Below are 15,854 nucleotides of genomic sequence, written 5' to 3' on the forward strand. Positions count from 1 at the left end.
CAGAAGTGCAGTTTAAGACTGCGGGGAAGCCTCAGAACATGTCCCCAGTTGGTTTAAAGGTCATGCAAGGCTCTGTGGCGTGCTGGAAAGATAGGGGGCAGCATCCCATGGGGGGCGACATCACGGACCTTTGCCCCAGAAGTGAGGAGGGATAAGTTTGTCACTAAGAGACTATCCTGGTGGATGATGTTCACACAGATTGAAATGCTGCATCATTCACTGGCTTATGGGACAAAACATAGTCTTATTTACTGGGGAGGGGAGGATGGCTGCTGTGACATCAAGCAAGATAAACTTTGGAAAGCCCTTGGCACATTTAAAATGACTCTGTCCAAGATAAAGGAGAAAGATGCCTGTGGCGCAGTTATAATTTTGCCAAGTATTTGAAGCAGAATCCAGCTTGGATCCAAAAATGTTGGTGTGAAGGCACGTTCACTTGTGTATAGTGGGCAGAGTATTGCTCTCTTCTGCAGTTCCCCAAAAACCTTGTCGTCCCCCCCCCCCCATAAATCAGTTTCACAAAACCAGGGCAACCTCCAGAATGACTTTTGAGAGAGCACAGAGGGTTGCAGTCTGGGGGAGGGTATCAGTGACTTCCACCATGCTCAGAAGTGTCTCCTCATGTAGCAGGATCTTTGAATTCGAGCTATTAAAATAATTAGATGTAAGAGCCTCTAACTCCATACTGGATTCCAGCCACTATTATGTTTTTTTTCAGTTTACTAAATGTGTGGTTTGTAAGTGTATTTGCTTTTACCATTACGTTTTCACATTTGGTGGGGTTACTAGAAATTATATTGTTTTGTTCCTCTTTTCATTGTCTTTAAACGTTGGAAATTTGTTTCAGTCTGAGTTTAAACCATTGCATTCTGCTCCAGCAAGAGGTGATCCATACATTAAAGGAAGCAGCCACTCACATACATGCAGTTTAAGTGAACGGTGGACTAATGCCAACAGTCTCTCCTAGTTTGGCAAAGGGGCACAATATGTAGTGGGGAGGGGTCAGCAACTGTCCCTTTTCACCCCAGCATGTTGTCTTTTCCAGTGGGCATCTTTGTGTGTGTGTGTGTGTGTGTGTGTGTGTGTGTGTGTGTGTGTGTCAAAAAGCAGTATATAAATATTATTGGGGCCCCTGTATTTGAGAGACCACCTTCTTCTGTATAATCTGGTTTAAGAACATAAGAACAACCCCACTGGATCAGGCCATAGGCCCATCTAGTCCAGCTTCCTGTATCTCACAGCGGCCCACCAAATGGCCCAGGGAGCACACCAGATAACAAGAGACCTCATCCTGGTGCCCTCTGAAGCTTGTCCCAGAGGCTTGTCCCCTCTGGTCATTGGAGATGGCCCTTTTGCAGGTGCCATTGCCTATGGAGGTGGGGGGGGCAGTGGCAAGAAACAGAACCTTCTCAGTAGTGGCACCAACGTTATAGAATTCCCTCCCTTTCAGCTTAAGAACTGCTCCCTCTTTAGAGGCTTTCTGGCAGGGCCTAAAGATGTTTTTGTTTAGATTAGCCTTCTGAGTCCAGGGCCTCTTAATAATGGATATTTGGCAGTGGAGGACCTCCCATTAACTCTATGGGGCAAATGCCCCAGGTGTGGAGCCACACACGCCTTTAGGACCCCACCTAAGCCTCTCTGAGGTTCCAGAAACTGTCAGAAACTGATGGGCACAGAAACTGGTTTTCCAGAAGCACAGTTTAAAGCATCAGTGAACCTTCAGGAGGCTTCCCCGACACGTCCTGGAGACCTGTGAGGCACTGTGCACTTCAGGTAAGTGGGGGGGGGGGTCGGATTTGTGTAGGGGGGCAGTGACATCCCCCAGGGCGGTGCCATTGTGGACCTTTGCCCAGGAACGCGGGGCTGGGGAGATCCGCCACTGATATTTGGACTCTTGTGCTGGTTAGATCATAAGTCTGCCATTTTCTTAAATATTGATTGCCACTGGTTCTTTGTGTTTTGGCTGTTAATGTGATATTTTTTAAGGTTGTCTGATTGTTTTTAGGAGATGTTAATGTTTCTATTGTTTTTAATGTGATTTTATGCTTGTTATACCACTCTGAATGGGGAGAAAAACTGGGGTATAAATTCAGTCCATAAATAATATTGGAGTGCATGTGCACCTGTATGCACATCTTCAGCAGCACTGTTTTGTGCATGGCGGTCCCATTGAATTAGCTGGATTCCTCTTTTGATGTGTATGGAGAAGAATGCATATCCTCATCTGGGAGTATGAGCTGTGAGTTGTGCAGGACTAGCTGCCCACAGCTGGATCAAAGCCTTGATTTTAATTGTTTATATTGAGGAGCTGTGGTGAAGTGCATGCATTGACTTTGGAATGTCACAGCATCTGTGCTTTAGTGTCCCATTCTGAGCAGAACCATTGTGTTTTGTGCGGAACCTCCACAGCTGTATAGCATTCAGTGGTTGTATGCATTTCTCATATTGGCTGCATGAAGGTCATATTGTTTTAGCCTGAAAACCTGAACCAATTGACATCCCTGGCGAATCTCCCATGACTTCACTGGGGTCGGGATTTCACACTGGTTTTCCAGCCTTTGAGCTGCGATCGCAGCTGGTTCCATGGCCCCTCTCAGAAAGCGGTACTATAGGGCTTCGAAGTCTCCTGGGATTCTGGGTAGTGGTGATCCCAGGCCCTAAGACCAGCTGGCTCCACTCAGCTGCTGTGCCCTCTTGCACCTGGTGCTCTCTGCTGCCCCTCCCCTCAGAGTGCTTTGGCTTCTTATCAATTTTCAAGCAGAGAGTGTTTGATGGATTTGTAGGACTTGCTGCCCTGTCAACACGGTTTGGGTCAGATCGAGTGCTGCCAGTAGGCAAGTTTGGAGACATCTCTGAGTTGCAGGGGAGTAACCTTATGAAGCTGTTCCGTATGAGGAGGGGAAAGCTTCACACACGAAACCCCATTATTCTTACAATCCATTCCTGTGTATTCTTTATGGAAAATGATCTTTTCACGTTTTTATGCTCCTGCAGTACTCAAAAACTAGGGCTGAGCCAAAGATGGGCGGATGCATTTTATGAAAGCTGTGCCCCCCCGTGAAATTCAGTCCCATATGAGGAATTTTTGGGTGGTGGTTGTATCTATCATTTTTGTTAAGAATATTTATATACTACTTTTCAACCAAAAGAACCCCTGCTAATTGGGTAAGAGGCACTTTTTCAAGTGAGTGCTCCTTTTTTTTTTAGCAGGGGGAGAGTAACTGGCCCACCTCACCCTAGCAGTGTCTGTTTTAGTGGCTGTCTGCTGGTATTCTTTTTGCATCTTTTTAGATTGTGAGCTCTTTTGGGACAGGGAGCCATGAGTTATTTGATTTTTCTCTGTAAACCGCTTTGTGAACTTTTAGTTGAAAAGCGGTATATAAATACTGTTAATAATAATAAAAGAAAAAGCCATTTACATAGCAAAGGAATGAGAAAATGGTTCCCTGTCCTAAGAGCAATCACAATCTTTTAGAACAGTGGTTTTCACTTCTTTAGTACCAGGACCCACTTTTTAGAATGAGAATCTGTCAGGACCCACCAGAAGTGATGTCATAACCAGAAGTGACATCATCAAGCAGGAAAATTTTCGACAATCCTAGGCTGCAATCCTACCCAAACTTACCCAGGAGTAAGTCCCATTGTCTATCATTGCTAAAAGCATCTTCATAGTAGCCTGTTAAACGTACAGATCTGTGACATTTCCCCAAATGCAGTCACTTACCAGGGAAGCATCAAGTCTAATATATTAAAAATAAAATAGTGAAATGAACAGGGACCCTCCTGAAATTGGCTCGCGACCCACCTAATGGGTTCTGCCCACAGTTTGAGAAATACTGTTCTAGAAAAATACAAAAGGGAGACACCAGCAAATAGTTACTGGGTGGATACTCTGCTGGCATGAAAAAGGACTTGTAGCAAGTTTCTAGACCAATGCCAAAATATCCACTTGCACATTCTTAGGCTCCTTCAGGAGTAATTTTACATATATGAATATAACTCTAAGACAGCAATTTTCAACCTTTTAAATCTCATGGCACACTGACAAGGCACTAAAATTGTCAAGGCACACCATCTGTTTTTTGACAATTGACAAGGCACACCATGCTGCAGCAGGGGGGGCTCACATCCCCCAATGGCCCTACTAATAAATGACCCTCCCCCAAACTCCTGCGGCACACCTACAGACCATTTGTGGCACACCAATGGGCTGTGGTGAAGTTGTTGAAAACTGTTGCTCTAAGAAGTAAAATGGTAATTGCTCTCTTATAATAATTCATTAAATACCCTGAACCACTTTTTCTTAGACTCATGGCAGTTGCCCCTTCATTTGGACAGTGGGGTATGTGACCAAGCGGTTTGGGGAACTGAGTTTCGTCAATGTTGTGACTTGCGCCTCAAAACATCAGGAATCACTCCTTGGCTCAGAACAAAACAGTCCAAGCCAACCCCAAGATAATGTGCAGATTTGCTGAAAGTATTTTGGCCAGATGGCAGGAAAAAATTGCCAAGTAACTCTTGTGCCCACCAGACCCTAAGGCCTCTTCAGAGTGGTGCGATGTGCTCTTGTGGCTAGCCAAGCCTCTGAGGATGGGTTCAAAGCACAAGGAAGGAAGACAGAAGTAGTCAACAACTAAGACTCACCAGGAGGAAAGGGCAGCAACATGCTGGGAAACACAATGTAAGTGGGGGAAGGGAGCAAAAAAACGTAAAAGTAGGGTAAAAAGCCGGGTTTGGCCAGTTCCAAGGCAGTGAATGAGTTGCTCCAACGACCAGCACAGTTCCACTGGTTAAGAGGCACTTTTTCAAGTGGGTGCTCCTCTTTCATTTAGCAGGGGGAGAGTAATTGGCCCACCTCACCCCAGCAGTGTCTTTTCTAGTGGCTGTCTGCTGGTATTCATTTGCATCTTTTAAGATTGTGAGCCCTTTTGGGACAGGGAGCCATTAGATATTTGATTTTCTCTGTAAACCGCCTTGTGAACTTTTTGTTGATAAGCGGTATATAAATACTGTTGTTGTTGTTGTTGTTGTCTGGAATGATGAGTTATATCAAATGTACAGGCGTACCCCAGTATGAGTGGATTCAGTAGCTGCTGTTTCAAGTATCTGCGATTCCATGGGATACCTTTTTAAAAGATAGGGAAAGTAAAGGGGAAATAGTTCTGTTTACCGTAGCGCAGTGAAACCGCTGCTTTTTCAGGGGTGTATGCTGCTTTCCCAGCTGCATCCTCTTCCTGGTGACTCCAAGGCTCCTCCTTTTCCCCAATGTCACCCAAGAATGCATCATGCCCTAAGGCTGCAATCCTATGCACTCTTACGTGGGGGGTAAGTCCCATTGACCTTGGTGAGACTTACTTCTGAGTAGACATGCCTAGGATTGGGCCGTTAGTGAGCTGATTCTGGAGAACTGAGCTTAGCCTGCTCAGTTAGGCAGTCTGAGGGCTCAGTCCTATCCACCTTTCCAACACCAGTGCAACTGCAATGCAGCCCCAAGGTAAGGGAACAAATGTACCCATACCTTGAGGAGGCCTCTGTGAATTCCTCCCCATCACAGTTTTCAGAGCCTTGTGCCCACGAGAGGCCTTCTTCCACACAAAGGCCCTTGATATACGTCACAGATGGGGCTACTGCTCCCAGGGAATTGAGTGAGTTTTCTGCTGCCACCTCCTCTAGGTCAGTGTCCAAAGTCTAACCATGACGCTCTTTCCCAAACCTTGAGACTGGGGAAATGACGCAGAAAGATGAAGTATTGATTGTCTGCGCCGTCGCTGTGATCATGCTTGGAAACAGGTAGTAAAAATTGAATGCTGGAGCCTCTGCCAAACATGGCTTCCAGGAATGTGCTTACCACATATTTCCACACATGCAGATCCCTACCACACATGACAGTGGTCACAACAGAGACAGGAAATGGACAAATTGGAATTCATCTTGTCTGTAACATGTGAAGCAACCCTTGGGCCACCCTGCAGCTTTCCACTGATGCCTTCCAGACAGCTACTTTGGAGACATTCCCTTCCATCCACTGCCTGAGGGCCCAGTCCTATTCAACTTTCCAGTTCCAATGAAGCTGTGCCAAAGAGGTGGGCACTGGATTCTGAAGTGGGGGGAGCAGTCACAGAGACCTCCTCAAGGCAAGAGGATGTTTGTTCCCTTACCTCAGGACTGTGGCTGTATCGGTGCTGGAAAGTTGAATAGGACTGGGCCCCGAGTCAATAGCTTCAGTTGGCCAGCCCTGAGTAGTGCCCAAATAGCCTTGTCCCACCTTGTCTCATAGTGGGAGCTGCTTCTGGATTCCTCATCATCCTTCTGAAACCTGATATGTCTTTTAAGCTGTTCTCCAGCCTCCTCTTTCCAATTAGGAAGACCTGGGCTGTAAACTGTGACTTCCTGTACCCATTTGACTTGGCAGGTTTAACAAGCTATTGTGGTGGAAATGAGGCAATGCCCTTGAGCCACTCGGACTAATTTATCTTTCCTTTTGAAGATGGCTATGCAAAGTTCAACTGTGAAGCTAACCTCATCAGATATACAAATCCTCTCTCTCAATATTAGGTTTTGGAAGGATTTTTCCTCCCTGGCAGCGTTATGCTTTTCCTTTTAACTAGCCGGAGACTTTACGGGCAGGTTTTCCTGTGCTCCTGTGGATGCTCCTTAAAAAGTGAATGAGACAAAATAGCCACTTCTTAGGATAAAAATCCTCGTTTTTAAGGGGGTGAAATGGAGGAAGCCACAGCTAGGTGGAGCAATAGATCACAAATGTTTCACAGACAGCTTTTTTCATGCCATTTTGGAAAGAATGTGATGAGATCTTCCTAGAAGGGATTGAAGCTGGTTCCTAATTCAGAGCTACATGAGCAGTCTGAATAGGGAACTGAAGTTTGTCTTTTTCCATATTCTTCCAGCGTTTCCTCAAGGGGAAGTTCTCCCCCTTCTTCCCCCCCTCTGTTGGGGTCTTCAAGGCTCTTCTTGCCCCTTCCTGTACTCTCTGGACATACAGTCTACATCTCTCACATGTTGATATCAAATCTCATGTCTATCAGTACCATCTTTATGACATCATACTGTACTTCTCTGCCCCAGAATCCTATGTTAAAGCATGTTGCAAAAATATTACATTTGGGCAAAGACAGAATCCAGTGCATCTAAAAGAGGACTGTCTTTGGAGATGTATGATATGGAATAGTCTTGGGTGCAAGGTCATGTAAACTTTAAGTCTTTTTTTCAGGTTGCTCAAGCCCTTCTATGTTGAATTAAAAGCTGTGAAGTCTGTCTGTCTAAATAAAACATTTTTAGTTATCATATTTTTTTGTTCTTTTCCGTCTTATTGCCCAGTGGTTCTCCAGCCTTTTTGACTAGCTGCTCCCTTGACCTACTGGACCATTGGCCATGGCTCCCCATTAGAGCTACATTCCTATACATTGTATAGGGCAGTGGGTTTTTGTGAGAATTCTGTGGCTCCCCTGGGGAGTCATGGCTCACAGCTTGGGAACCGTAGCTATTGCCTAATGCATTGTAATACATGCCATACTATAAAACTGCATAGCATCAATTGTGGCTGAACTATTGATAGATCATTGATGCTTTGCCAAAAATAGGGGCATTTTTGAAATTCTCACACCAAAATTAAAAGACACTGAAATATTCACATAAATGTAAAATTGTTCTAATATTGTCACCCAGTGAATGGACCAAATTTGTTTACCTCTAGCTTGCATTTGTACATGTTTCAGTCTCAAAAGTGTAGAAAATTTGGGAACAGTCATAGCTCAGTAGTAGACCACATGCTATGCAGACAGAAAGTCCCTGGGTCAATCTTTAGCATCTCCAACTCAAAGGATCTTAGGACAGGGGGGCTGTGAAAGACAAGTTTTCTACTTGAGACTTTGGCGGACCATTGCTAGTTTATGTAGACAACGCTGGGTTAGATGGCATGATGAGCTGAAATAAGGCAACATCAAATGTTCTGTTGTTTCTAATGCATTAAGGCAGTGATTTTCAACCTTTTTCATCTCATGGCACACTGACAAGGCACTAAAATTGTCAAGGCACACCGTAAGTTTTTTGACAATTGACAAGGCACACCATGTTGTGGGTGAGGGGCTCACATCCCCCAATGGCCCTATTAATAAATGACCCTCCTCCCAACTCCTGTGGCACGTCTGTGGATCATTCACGGCACACCAATGTGCTGTGGCATACTGGTTGAAAATGGCTGCATTCAGGGGCTACATTTCAGCCTCAGCAAATAAAGCCTTCTTGGGCTACTTATAATTTCTGCACTGACCTTTTTTTTTTTTTTTTTTTTTAAATGTCACTTTTGTAGGAGAATGTTTCCTGCAATGAGAGTAAAGATTACAGGGTTGGACCCCCACCAGCAGTATTACATAGCCATGGACATTGTACCTGTGGATAACAAGAGATACAGGTAAGGATTTCTGAAGAATCAGAATGATTTTAAGTGCTCTGTTCCAGAACATTCCTAAGAAATGCATCCACAACTATAAAGAGCTCCACTCCTTCCTCCATGGACCTCAGGGGTGGTTTGCATTTTTCCTCCCCTCCTTTTGCCCTCACAATAACCCTGTTGAGGCAGGTGAGGCTGAGAGATAGTACCTAGCCCAAGTTCATCCAGGATGCTTCATGACTGAGTGGGGGATTTGAATCTGGATCTTCCAGTTCGCAGTCCAGTTCTTGAACCCTACACCTTCCTACCTATCTTGAATGCAGTAGGACTTGCTTCTGAGTAGATATGCCAAGGATTGCACTGTTAGGGAACAAATACACGGGACAGGTAACATTGTTAGGCTGCAGTACTATACATCAGTGTTTCCCAAACTGTGGGTCATGATCAGCGACAGGCCTTTGAGCTCTCTTTCCTGGGAGATGTGATTGATTTGGGTGCCCTGCCTTCTATTCTATTCTATTGTGAGGACCTGCCCAATGCGAAAGTGCCACTGGAGAGACTGTCAAGTGCCAACCTGGCTCCATCACTAAATAACTAGAATCTGTAGAAGCTCTAACCACTTCCTTCTAAAGTCCCTTAAGAGATGATTGGCCTTCTTCAACAGGAAGGGCCTGCAGTTTAGTGGGAGAGCTCATGCTTTTCATGCAGAAGATTCACTGGCTGGCACAAGTCCAAATGGTCAGAAGGGGATGTGGCAAGACTTGGCAGGATGCATAGGATATTTGCAGTGCCTTTGTTGCTGATAGCTGCCCTTCCCTGACATGCCCCCAGCCACCCCAACCCCACCCCGATCCTCCCGCTTCCCACCACAGCCAGCCCCCAGGAAAATTTACTGGCACTGGTGGTTGCTGGGCACTCTGGTGATATGTGCGTGCACCTTTAGTGCAACATTGCGGCAGGTGCTGTGCAGATGGAGAGGACCTTCTGCTGACAGAATGCTAGTTCCATCAGTGGAAGACACCCATAGTGGGATCAATGCCTGAAAAGTTGTTGGGTGAAACTGCAAAACTATTGACTTGCTACCACCTGATGAAAAATGGGATGATTGTCAGTAGCCGAGCAGTTACTGACAGAGCTGATGAATGTCTCTCCAGCCAGCCAATTCAAAGGGCTTAGGACTGAGCAAATGCCAGATTCCTTTCCAAGATGTGTCCTTAGGCCATGAGGCCCGAAAGGCAAGGTGGGAGTGAGTTTGATTCAGACTGGCAAGTTCTGCTAATCTTCCCCAGTGCTTCTCCATTTGTCCCAACCTCATCACATTCTGCCCATGTCAACTGCTAACTCAGGCTGGGTGAAGGTGGCCATTCCGACACAGGATGAGATATCTGCTGTGCTTGTGGTTGAATTCAGTAGATGTACAAACACAGCAGGTGTCCCAGCATTAGGACATATCAAAATGGAACTTGGTCTGTGTTAGAGATGAATTGCATGGAATTCATGCAATGAATGTTAGAGTTGAATTGTTAGAGATGAATTCGAGATGAATTCATCTGTGTTAGAGATGAATTGTGGCTTAAGCTGAAAAATAAAAGGCATTTGCAGGTGCAGAGTGTGATCGATGAGAAATCTGCAAGAGACAAAATATTCCTGAGTGTATCAAAAGACTTTCATCTGTGGATTTAGCATAGTTAACCAATTAGTCTGCCCCATGTGCAAAGGTTTCTGAGGACAGTAATTGGAAAAGAGAATTAATAGCCATGCAAAAGTGAGGAAGTGATTCCAGGTATCATCTGGTTTCCATTCAAGATGAAGTGTATTATTTCCTTCCTGTAGCCTGAATGTGATTTGGTGATCTCTTAAGGACAGTGAAGTTACAGGTGTTGTGTTGTGGTTGGTTGTTTTCCTTAAATCATAAAATCTCCTTCCCCTCCATCCTTGTCTCTCTCAGGTATGTGTATCACAGCTCCAAGTGGATGGTAGCAGGCAATGCTGATTCCCCAGTGCCCCCAAGGGTTTACATTCATCCCGATTCACTGGCATCCGGAGACACCTGGATGAGGCAGGTCGTCAGTTTTGATAAACTCAAACTGACCAACAATGAGCTAGACGACCAAGGCCATGTAAGTCTGAGAGACGTGCATTTCGTTTTCCTCGCTACATTTCCACTTCAGCCTGAGTCTCATAGGCCTTTGTAAGCCCTCTTGCTTCAAGGCTCAGGGCAGGGCTGGCCCATCCATGAGGCCAACTGAAGCAGTCACCTCAGGCAGCAGTTGGATGGAGGGTGCCTATCTCTGACTGCCTACGTGCCTCTGCTGCTCCTCCTTCCACTCTCTGGACTGGAAAAGGAAGAGGGGAGCTGAGAGGAAAATAGGATATGGAGGGGAGGAGAGTGCTGAGCTAGAACAGTGGAGAGTGGGAGGGGCAGAGACTGGCACGTCATTGGGGAAGGGGGGATTAGGCATGCTACTTCAGGAGGTCTTGGGATTTTTGGTTGCTAGAGGTCTCCTCAGCAACTGTTACCCTACACATGCCTGATCTCATCTGATCTCAGAAGCTAAGCAGGGTCAGGCCTGGTTAGTACTTGGATGGGAGACTGCCTGGGAATACCAGATGCTGTAGGCTTATACCATAGTCTTTCGAGACTGAAGGTTGCCAACCAGGGTAAGGGGATGTTTGTCTTAACTTAACCCTGGATTAAGCTCCAGCAGTCACAAAGGGTCAACTCATACCTGTGCCAGCAATATTGTGGGCGCAAATCTGCATTGATTTGTGCAGGTGGATCAGGCTCAGGTAGGGGCCTGGCATTTGGCATGTGCCACCACCACCAGTCCTGCCTTTCTTCTGGGTCTGATCCACCCAGCCCTGCCCATTTCCAAATCTCACTTCTGAAGGCAATGTTTTCAGAATGGCTCATTTCAACTTCTCTTTTTTTCTTCTTCTCTGTCTTTTCAAAGATAATCCTGCATTCAATGCACAAGTATCAACCGCGCGTCCATGTGATTCGCAAAGACTTCAGCAGTGACCTCTCTCCCACAAAGCCAGTCCCTACAGGCGATGGAGTGAAAACCTTCAACTTCCCAGAGACAGTCTTCACTACTGTCACAGCGTATCAAAACCAGCAGGTAAGGAAGAAAGTGTCTCTGCATCCCATCAACAACATTGCCTCCAGGTTGGATCCTCTCTCTACGTGCAGGAAGTGTTCTGGCTGTGTCCATGTTAAACAAGTGAAACATAATTGGACTTAAACCTGGAAGATCCAGGTTCAAATCCCCACTCACCCATGAAGCTTCCTTGGTGACCTTGGCCCAGTCACTATCTTTCAGCCTTACCTACCTCACAGGGTTGTTGTGAGGACAGAAGAAGGAACCATGTACACTACCGTGAGCTCCTTGGAGGAAGGGTGGTATAAAAACATGAAAAATAAAAATAAACTGAAAGAGACCCACAGCTCATGGAGAGGTACTCTTTCTCAAAATAAGAAATTTTGGGATCGCATACTGACAGTGGCTGATAAAAAGTACTTCCCCCAGTGTGCTGTCAACCATAGAACTCCTTGCAACAGGATGCTGTGATGTCTCATTGTCTTTTAAAAGTATTAGATGGAGATGTAGTTGCCCCCCCCCCAAAAAAAAAAAAAAAGGACTGGTGCAGGGACAGTATACTCATAGTACAGGATACTGGAGATTTGCAACCAGGAATGAATATCTCCATGATGCTCTGCTTATTTAATATTCCTGAAACAACTGCCTGACCGTTGTCAGTAGAGAGGATGCTAGCTTAGATGCACCTCTGGCCTGAGCCACTGTGGCCATTCCAATGGCTTTATATGCCACATGATGCAATGCCAGCCTTCTAATTCTAAAAATTGTATCTTCTTGGAGTAGTTGATGGGAAAGAGTCAGCTGTGTTTTATCTGCAAGACTGAGAGGAATGCTCTCCTATTTAGTTCTTGGGGGGGTGAGAACAGTGCTTTTGGGAGGGCCCAAATATTTCTTGTTTACGAAAACAAATAGTAGATTCAAACAATACATCCTCAGTTTAGTTCTATTGAGAATATGTTGTTTGAAGATTGTGTAGCTGAGTAATAGCAGCATTTAAAACAGAAGAAATAATCCACAGAACAACCCAACAAGATTGAATGATAAATAAAATGGCACAGCAGGGAATCCAGCACAAACAATGGACCGGAGCCCCTCCTGAGATAAGAAGATCTTCTCCCTTCCTTCTAAGAGCAGCATGTAAGGGAGTCATCCGGAGTCTGGAAGGCAGTTCTGTAATGCCTTTGCTAAAATATCTGCCCCAGTGGCATAGCTAAGGGGGATACATTGCCCTGGGTATCATACCTTGAGGGGGTGCCAACCCACACCCCTGATGGTGGATTCCGAGGTAGATGGGCATGTCCAGGAGGAGTTCTGAGGTGTGGGGAGGCTTGCACAACTTCCCGTGCCACAGAACATCTTAGTAGGCCTCCCGGAAGCCTCCGAAAGGCACTTCTGATTTTCAGCCAGCAAACATCTGTCAAAGGCAGGTAGCCTTTGGTGATAGCCCCCCTCTGGATTGCCGCCATTCAGTGATCTTTGGGCCCTGCCATTTCGTGTTCTTGCTGGTGAAATTGCCAAAGGGTGGTGTGGTGTCTCCCCAAGTCATGGAGAACACGAAAATAACGATTGCAACCCATTTCCAGTTTCACAATCGCAAATGACTGCAAATGATCCTGGGGATCACGTCACTGCATTTCCCCTCCCTACGAGGACTTACTGAGGCTCCCAAACTCCAGGAGAGTTTGAGGATTGCAGTTCTACTGGATGGACATGCCTACTCTCTGACTGAGGAATGTTCAACTCACTGGCTTGTCTTACTGCTCCTTTTTCTCTGGTTCAGTTTGGTTTTACCTTGTTTAATTATGTTCCTGGATTTGAAAGCAGTTAAACTGGGCCTAGGGCATTATCTGTGTATCTCCTTATAAAATTAGTACCAGGTTCTGGGAACAGAAAGCCAACTCATGCTTTTATAAATTAGAATAGCAGCAATTTACCATAGCTGTACGAGGAAAGAAAAATAGTTCCATGACAATGTATGAGTAGCATGGTGGTCTTAGCTATAAGCCAGCAGAGCAAGCTAAGATGACAGCATCAACTAGTCTGAAAGGAAAAGACAGGTGGTGTAACCTAGCTGGTGGAAAAAACAAGCCCATGATGATCTACAGTGTAGTGCCACAAATTCAACCGAGGGACAGAATTTGTCATAAATCTGGAGACTTGCAGCGTGGTCAGCGGAGTTTACAGACCATTAATATGGAAATCCAAGCCTTTAGATTTCTAGAAAGAAGCCACTCAATTTTAATGTCAGGGAAGTCCAAACATTTTTCAATTGCATATCTGTATTTAACCGTTTAAGATCATAAATAGGCACCGAAGCTACACACTGACTTGAGAGTAAGTCCAGTTGGGTTCAGTGAGAAGGGCAGTCATGGAGGTCTCCTCAAGGTAAGGGCTGCATTGCTGCTGCATTGATGCTGGAATGTGGGTTAGAATTGGGCCCTAAATGATGAATATTCATTAGTTATACCATGTCAAAAAATTGGTTTGGGTGCTTCACAACTGACACTGATATGTCAGAACTAACAGTAACTTACGTAGAATCACTCATAACCGTTTATGAACATGTATATTTTTAATTTTTCATGTCACCCTTCCTCCAAGTACTTCAGGGCGGCGTACATAGTTCCTTCCTTCCTTTTGTCCCAACAACAGCCCTGTGAGATAAGTGAGGCTAAGTGATAACAACTGGCCTGTTACCCTGCACATGCCCAATCTCGTCTGATCTTGGAAGCTAAGCAGGGTCAGGCCTGGTTAGTACTTGGATGGGAGACCGCTTGGGAATACTGGGTGCTGTAGGCTTATACCATAGTCTTTCGAGACTGAAGGTTGCCAACCATTTGGCCCAAGGTCACCCAGGAAGCTTCATGGCTGAGCAGAGATTAGAACCTGGACCTTCCAGGTCTGCATTCAACACCAGAACCACTACTGGCTCTCATCGTGCTTGCCAACCGTTTGCAAATTATTTTAAAAAGGAGAAAGGTATCGAATGCTGATGAAAGCAAAAGTGTAATTTGGGAATCATATAAATTATACAAAACATTATGGAACAACGTGTACACAAGAGACTCTAAATCATGTTGCATTTTATTACAGATCACCAGATTAAAAATTGATCGGAATCCATTTGCAAAAGGGTTCAGGGATTCTGGAAGAAACAGGTAAGATTGTCTCCTTACTCTTCCCTTCTCTGCCTCTTATATTTTACACTGCAACTTTAGTCCAGCAAGGGTGAATTCTAGGCTTCTTGGCACTGAAACTGCCCTATGCTCTTAATTGATTTTCCTATCAATAATTCTGATCAGGTTGTCCAATGTAGCAGCGCAATGCTGCTATGGGAAACAACCAAGGCTTTCAGATGCAGGAAGAGCTGAGCCGGAAGTAGGATGGTATGAGATCGAGAGAGAAGTCCGTCCTCCCGGCTAGCTTCCTCAGACTTTTATTCATTCTCAAAACACATGATGCAAAGCTATGCAATAGGGAAAATTACTGATGGTTGCTGAAATCTGCACTGCTAAGCAACCTGCTGGCTCTGGCTTGACCGCAATACATTCCTAGATAAGCGCTTCTTCATAACATCCTCTGTTTACCAGCTACTGGGCTTCAGACTCAGCATGTTATCCAAGGCTGCGCTGAGTGTGCTCTTTGCGCAGACGCAGAGTGTGCTCTGCTGTCATTACCAACATACTGAGGCTAAGGCCAGCGCCTCTGCATAAACACTACATCCAAGCTTGACAGGCTTGCTCTTTATAATACTTTATCAGACCTGCTCTTCACATATGTTACTCTTTAGCAAATGTCGTCAATGTGTTAGTAAAATTAGTATAATTCAGTGCTGTTGCCGGGGCTTGTTGGTTTGATGAGCAGCTTACCTGGGTTGCTGGTTTGTTTCTGGGCTCAATTCAAGGTGCTAGTTTTGAATTTTAAATCCCTTTATGGCTCACGACTGGGGTATTAAGGGACTATCTCCTTTCATAAATCCTCCTACCTGAACTGTCAGGTCATCAGAGGGAAACATTCTGACTGTGCCACCACCAGTAGTGAGGGGGACAGAAGCTAAAAACATAGCTTTCTGGATGATGGCTCCTTGTTTGTGGAATTCCCTCCCCCTGGAATGAGGAACAGTTTGCTCTTTGGAGACCTGTTGGTGGGACCTTAAGACCTTTTCATTTAAGAAGGGTCTTGAGTGATGTCATGGGTTGGAGTTTTAATGAGATGCAATTTTAATAATTTTGTGTGATCCTAGGTTTTGTTCTGATGTAGCGTTCTAATCGTTTGAATGTTTAACATTTTTAATATGTTAGTATCTTTATTCTGTAAGCCACCTTGGATACCCTTGAGTGTGGGAG

The 15,854-nt window shown here is 45.2% G+C and overlaps 1 protein-coding gene and 1 pseudogene across 1 annotated transcript in view; both read left to right on the forward strand.

Moving 5' to 3' along the window:
- TBX15 (T-box transcription factor 15) overlaps window positions 1–15,854 on the forward strand; it is a 100,432-nt gene that overhangs the window by 54,846 nt on the left and 29,732 nt on the right. Inside the window, exons 3-6 of the mRNA XM_066616244.1 lie at window positions 8,327–8,428; window positions 10,356–10,527; window positions 11,362–11,529; window positions 14,602–14,666. Of these exons, the coding sequence (XP_066472341.1) occupies window positions 8,327–8,428; window positions 10,356–10,527; window positions 11,362–11,529; window positions 14,602–14,666 (507 nt within the window). The remainder of the gene's footprint in view (window positions 1–8,326; window positions 8,429–10,355; window positions 10,528–11,361; window positions 11,530–14,601; window positions 14,667–15,854) is intronic.
- LOC136643325 (5S ribosomal RNA) lies at window positions 14,189–14,307 on the forward strand (annotated as a pseudogene).

This window comes from Tiliqua scincoides, chromosome 2 (assembly GCF_035046505.1).
Source record: "Tiliqua scincoides isolate rTilSci1 chromosome 2, rTilSci1.hap2, whole genome shotgun sequence".
In the NCBI taxonomy this organism is placed as follows: Eukaryota; Metazoa; Chordata; class Lepidosauria; order Squamata; family Scincidae; genus Tiliqua; species Tiliqua scincoides.